The sequence below is a fragment of the Coregonus lavaretus genome (assembly GCF_964263955.1).
Source record: "Coregonus lavaretus genome assembly, chromosome: 29".
NCBI classification, from domain to species: Eukaryota; Metazoa; Chordata; class Actinopteri; order Salmoniformes; family Salmonidae; genus Coregonus; species Coregonus lavaretus.
The window spans coordinates 11,784,224-11,790,223 of NC_140016.1; the positions used below are offsets into that span (position 1 = coordinate 11,784,224).

Here is a 6,000-nt window from a genome sequence, read left to right on the forward strand (position 1 = left end):
TTTTATTTTGAACCAAGGATATTGTTCTATAATCGGTACTTGGTGGTGGAACCGGAAACTGTTATGACGTGTACAGTGACAGCGTCACTTTGTTATGTACACCAGCTGATCTGGCCGTAAAGACGACGATCATCAGCACAACAGCGACCACCGGACTGCATCATAATCTATCAGATGCTTTTGCGAAATGAGCTAACGAGTGGGGGACTTTATTAATCCTTCCAGTGACATTGCTTTTCTCTTGATTATTTTGCTGTGCAGTCAGGGCCGAAAATACCTGGTTAGCGAAGCTAATTCTCACGTCTCGTTTGCTAGCGTTCAAGATGCATGTAACTAGCTACCGAAACTATTTGTGAAAATGGTGGACACTCTGAGAACGAACAGTTTGCCCTAAGGGCATCGGGTAGTGTTATTTGCCTAAAATCGGCCTTGTTTTGAGCGTCTGTACACTGATACATCTAGCTAGCTAGATAAACCTTGAAGTTGTCCAAGCTAACTGTCTACTGTAACATAGTTGCAGTTAGTGACAACTGCTACATCGAGTAGGCTAAACAAAACCTCGAGACACCAATGAAAAGATACGGGTTCTGACCCTGCTATTTACCCCCGTAACTACAGTAACCCCCTTGCAGTGTAAGATGTGGTTAAAACTATTTTTCTTGCTGCTGTATTTTTTGGTGTTATTCGTTTTGGCCAGATTTTTTGAAGCAGTTGTCTGGTATGAAACTGGTCTTTTTGCCACCCAGTTGGTTGATCCTGTAACCCTGAGTTTCAATAAATTAAAGACCATTCTAGAATGTCGAGGACTGGGATACTCTGGGCTTGCAGAGAAGAGGGATGTCAGAGAACTGGTGGAAAAGTCAGGTAAACTTTTTCATGACAGAAACCAATTTTATCAAAACAACATCACTTGCAAATAGAGTGATCTGATATACTCTCAGGCTTGTTTTAAATTACATCCAAATAAATCCATATTGGTGGTGGAAAAACGGTCTATGACAGTATCAGTGCACTTGTCATTCTGAAAGCTGCTAGAAAGTGGGTCAAAGTTGTCTCACTCAAAGGAATCATGATCTGCTAGTACTCCTCACATATCATGATTCGCTAGTACTCCTCACATATGATTCGCTAGTACTCCTCACATATCATGATCCGCTAGTACTCCTCACATATCATGATTCGCTAGTACTCCTCACATATCATGATCCGCTAGTACTCCTCACATATCATGATCTGCTAGTACTCCTCACATATCATGATTCGCAAGTACTCCTCACATATCATGATTCGCTAGTACTCCTCACATATCATGATTCGCTAGTACTCCTCACATATCATGATTCGCTAGTACTCCTCACATATCATGATCCGCAACAGTACTCGTCACATAACTGTGTTTTATTCTTCTAGGTGACCTGATGCAAGGGGAGTTGTACTCTGCCATCAAGAATGAAAAGGAGCAAGCTGAGTCCCAGTCTGAGTCCAGCACTACCTTCAGTGGGGAGATGCATTTTTATGAGTTGGTGGAGGACACCAAAGATGGCATTTGGTTGGTCCAGGTAGGTGGATATGATTGCTTTATTGCATGCCCCCTTTAGACCTCTTCCAAAAGTAATACAGCATCTTATATATTACCTCACATGGCTACCATTTTTAACATAAAATGTCTGAGCTCTTCCAGAAGTAACATTTTTGAATGTTCAAAATGTTGATGTTGAAATCTTCAGACTAAAATAAATAATTGTTGTTTTGACTCTAACACTGTACTTTGTTCCTCAATGTCTGCTACTTTTCACATATATTGAGGATGACGATAAATTAACACAAAACATCAAGCAGTGAAATAAATGATACAATTCCTACATTAAACACTGATGTTATATCGTCCTTTATCTCTTTCTGTAGGTAATTGCCCAAGATCGAGATGCTCTTTTGAGCAAAGCCAACTGGGGTAAAATGGTCCAAAAGGTTTCTCAGTTTGGCATTCGCACTGGCACTTTTAACTGCTCCAGTGACTCAAGGTAAGTTGGATGCAAACTTGAACTGCATAACACTTAATTATATTTGTCAAGTGCATGATATTTGTATTTATTATGGATCCCATTAGCTGCTGCCAAGGCAGCAGCTACTCTTCCTGGGGTCCGGCAAAATTAAGGCAGTTATACAATTTAAAAAACATTACAATACATTCATAACAGATTTCACAACACACTAAGTATGTGCCTTCAGGCCCCTACTCTACTACCAAATATCTACAACACAAAATCCATGTGTACGTGTGTATATACATTTGTCTATGTTTGTGTTGCTTCACAGTCCCCGCTGTTCCATAAGGTGTATGGTAATTGTTCTAGTTGCATTCTGGTTTAGGGTACATCAGTATTTGCATTTTAGTAGCCTAGTTGATGATCCTGTTATCTCTTGCAGGTATTGTCGTAAACGGGGTTGGATGAAATCCACACTTATAATGTCTGTGCCCCAGACCTATGCTTCAAAAGGAAAGGTTATGCTGAAAGAGTACAATGGCAGACGAATTGAGACGGAGCATATCTTCAAGTGGATGACGGCACACGTAGCGTCCCGTATAAAAACCATCCGCATGTCTCAGCAGCTTGTTGAAGAGTGGCACCCCAGTGAGAAGCACCCAGTGAAGATGTTCCTATTTGCCAAGCTGGCACAACCCCCAGCCTTTTTTTCAGCACTCAGTGTCAAGTTCACAGGTCGGATCGAGTTCATCTTTGTAGATGTGCAGAGCTGGGACAATATAACCTCCCTGGAAGAGATAGGTGTGCAACAGTTGCCATCGTACATCCTGAAAATGCCAGAGGGCATCTACAGATATGGGAACAGCATAGGAGAGTTCATCTCTCTACAGGCCATGGACACTTTCCTCCGTTCGGTTCAGCCAGAGGTCAACGACCTGTTTGTGTTGAGTCTAGTCATGGTCAACCTCATGGCCTGGTTGGACCTGTTCATAACACAGGGCGCCACCATCAAGCGCTTCGTGGTTCTCATCAGTACTCTGGGGACCTACAACTCCCTACTCATCATCTCCTGGCTACCCATCCTGGGGTTCCTACAGTTGCCATATCTGGAGGGCTTCTACGACTACAGCCTCAAGCTGTTGCGTTACGCAGACACCACCACCATTGCCTCCTGGGTGAGGACTGACTGGACATTCTACTCCTCCCACCCCGCCCTGTTCCTCAGCACATACCTGGCACATGGGCTGCTCATCGACTACTTTGAGAAGAAGAGGAGGTGCAACAATGAAGAAGAGAACCCAAATAACTTGGAGTGGCTGTCCAGCCTCTGGGATTGGTACACCAGCTACTTGGTCCATCCCATAACCTCCTTTCATAACTTCCCCAACGAGTCTGACTGGGACGATGACCCCAATTTCCTTCTGGAGAGGTTGGCCTTCCCCGATCTCTGGCTTCACCCGCTTATCCCCATCGACTACATCAACAACCTGCCCACCTGGAGGTTCAAGTGCACACAGGTCTGTGGGCCAAACTCTGAAGAGAACAGTGGCAGAGATCTGGACAGCAACATACAAAACACTACAGGAGGACAGACCCAAGGCTTAAACAGTGAGCATGAAGAACATGGCTGTGGTAAAGAGAGAGATTGTGCTTCTGATTCATGTTGTCATTCTGGAAATGGTGAGGATGTACCATGCATGAAAAGGGAAGCGCAAGAGCAGCAAGTGGATTGGTCCCAATGGCCCAGTGACATGATACACTGCACAGAATGTGTTGTGTGTCTGGAGAACTTTGAGACTGATTGCATCGTTATGGGACTGCCCTGTGCCCATGTGTTCCACCAGAAGTGCATTGTGGTCTGGCTGGCAGGTGGACAGCACTGTTGCCCGGTGTGCCGGGGGCCATCCTACAAAAGGAAGCCAGTTAGATCATCTGGTCTGGACCAACTGGAACAGCAGGAATAGCAGAATGTTTCTGTCTGCCAACCTGCCTCCTGTCCTGCACTTAACTTATAGAAATACTTGATGTGTCCGTCGTCAGTCCTTGGATCCTTGTAGTTGGTTTTCATTAAACATTTTGGTAGTGTAAACCAAACCTACACACAATAGGGTATATCAGTTGCGAGGGGAAATGTATTTCTAATACTATTAGTCTCACTCAAAAATAATAGCTTAAATAATAGATGAAATCTGCCTGTTGTTCAGATAGTAGATGATCAAAAATGCATTTAAACTATGTCATGGAGAGACTTGAATGCCCTATCTTGATGTTTTGCCCCACCCCAAAAAGAAAGCAACATTCGGAGAAACAAGAGTTTCGGAACTGTTATGAACAGTGACCTAGGAAATGTATAGGAAACCAAGTAGGATACATTTTGTCCTCTCTTAGCACAATCTTGTCTATCAACATGGTCTACTTTATTCTTGATCAGTATCAATCTGATGTGGAGTTGCTCCACTACCTAAGAATTCTATATATGGGCCTTGAAGCCAATCATTCCCAGATTTATTTTGAAAGTTATATTTCAGGCATGTGATTTGGTTTTTAAGGTTAATTCTATTTGTGCATTCTCTTACCCTGCAGCACAAAAAAGTTTTTTGTTCATAATGGAATGACCCTTGAAATGATGTGCTATGCATCTCTGTTGCTGACTCAGTTTTCATGTATCGTTGGAGCATGTCAATGCCTCTTGTCTATGTTTTTTAACGGATTAACATCATGTAGGTAGGGGATCCCATCAAGTCTATTCACTTGTTCTTGTCATCTGTGTTGTTGGAGTTTGAAAAGAGAATTGGAAGTGTTGACATGTAACATGTTACTCATTAAAATAAACTTAAATTTTCATGTGGAATTTCTTGTCAGTTGGTATTTGCTGGATTTCCCATTCCTGAACCCAGAAACCAGGTACAGGTTGGACAGGTTTCTAAGTAAGTACAGGTATCTCCCTGCAAACATTGTTAACACCACACATTTGCCATTTCAGCTCAGCCAATGACAAAATGTTCCTGCTAACATGGATCCTTGGGACGTCCAACACTGACGTCAACCCATTGAAGTTGAAACGTAAAATGGTTAGGGTTTACGGTAGGGACGTCCCTAGGAGACCGGACAGCAATAACATGACAAAATAACTGAAGAATATCTATTGACAAGATAGCCGAGTGACCGCTCTAACAATGGAAATACATGTCCTCGATGATTGAAGGCAGGCGAGATCAGGTTGGACCATTCTAACCAATGAGTGGGTAAACTCGGTTACGCTGCAGTAAAATTCTCGCTAAAGTTTCTGTCCACGAGCGATTGAGTGGGCAGATACGCGTGTGAACAACAGGCATAACTAAGTCGTTTTTCTCAAAGCTGCCGGAATGCCACGTGCATTCAGGTATATCAGTACACTTGTAACGGCCTACTGTAATGCTGCATTCAAGAAAACTTCGAATTCAGAAGAAAATAAAACAAGGTCAAATCATGACGTCAGTGATCTTCAGGTCGAGGTCGGGAAGTCGGAGCTCTAGAAAGATGCCCGAGGTTCCGACTTGGAAATCCGGGTGGATGACCGTTCAAACGATATTTTCCAGTCGGAGCTCGTTTTTTTCCGATATCCAGTTTCCAGTTTTCTTGAATGCACAGAAGTCGGAAGTCAGAGATTTCCGAGTTCCCAGTTGTTTTGAACGTGGCATTCATCTCTGCCAAAGATAATTTGTTGCAATGTCACTAGTTTTGTTTTTCAGGTATGATTGGGATGTTGAAAGCTTCTGCAACACCATATATTTATGTGAGAAGGGGCACATTATGAATGCGTCATACATTGTTTCTATGCGTTTGCAATAAAAATAAAGATTTTAAAAAATTTGAAATATTTTTTCCAATGTTAACCAACAACATTATGCATAAATATTGATGTGGTTCTTCAACTATGAACTAAAGAGCCATGAACCCGTGACGTAATACTATTTTTTTTTTTCGCAGTTGGGCGTACCCGTAGAGAATAATAGAGGCCTCTAGTGGCCAAAAG

The 6,000-nt window shown here is 42.6% G+C and overlaps 1 protein-coding gene across 1 annotated transcript; it reads left to right on the forward strand.

Moving 5' to 3' along the window:
• The first annotated feature begins 70 nt into the window (after nt 1-70).
• rnf103 (ring finger protein 103) lies at nt 71-4,836 on the forward strand. The gene is made up of 4 exons (XM_084147337.1): nt 71-864; nt 1,411-1,559; nt 1,906-2,021; nt 2,428-4,836. Exons 1-4 carry the CDS (start codon nt 639-641, stop codon nt 3,947-3,949), a joined length of 2,013 nt encoding a protein of 670 aa, XP_084003463.1. The 5' UTR covers nt 71-638; the 3' UTR covers nt 3,950-4,836.
• Nucleotides 4,837-6,000: the final 1,164 nt, after the last annotated feature.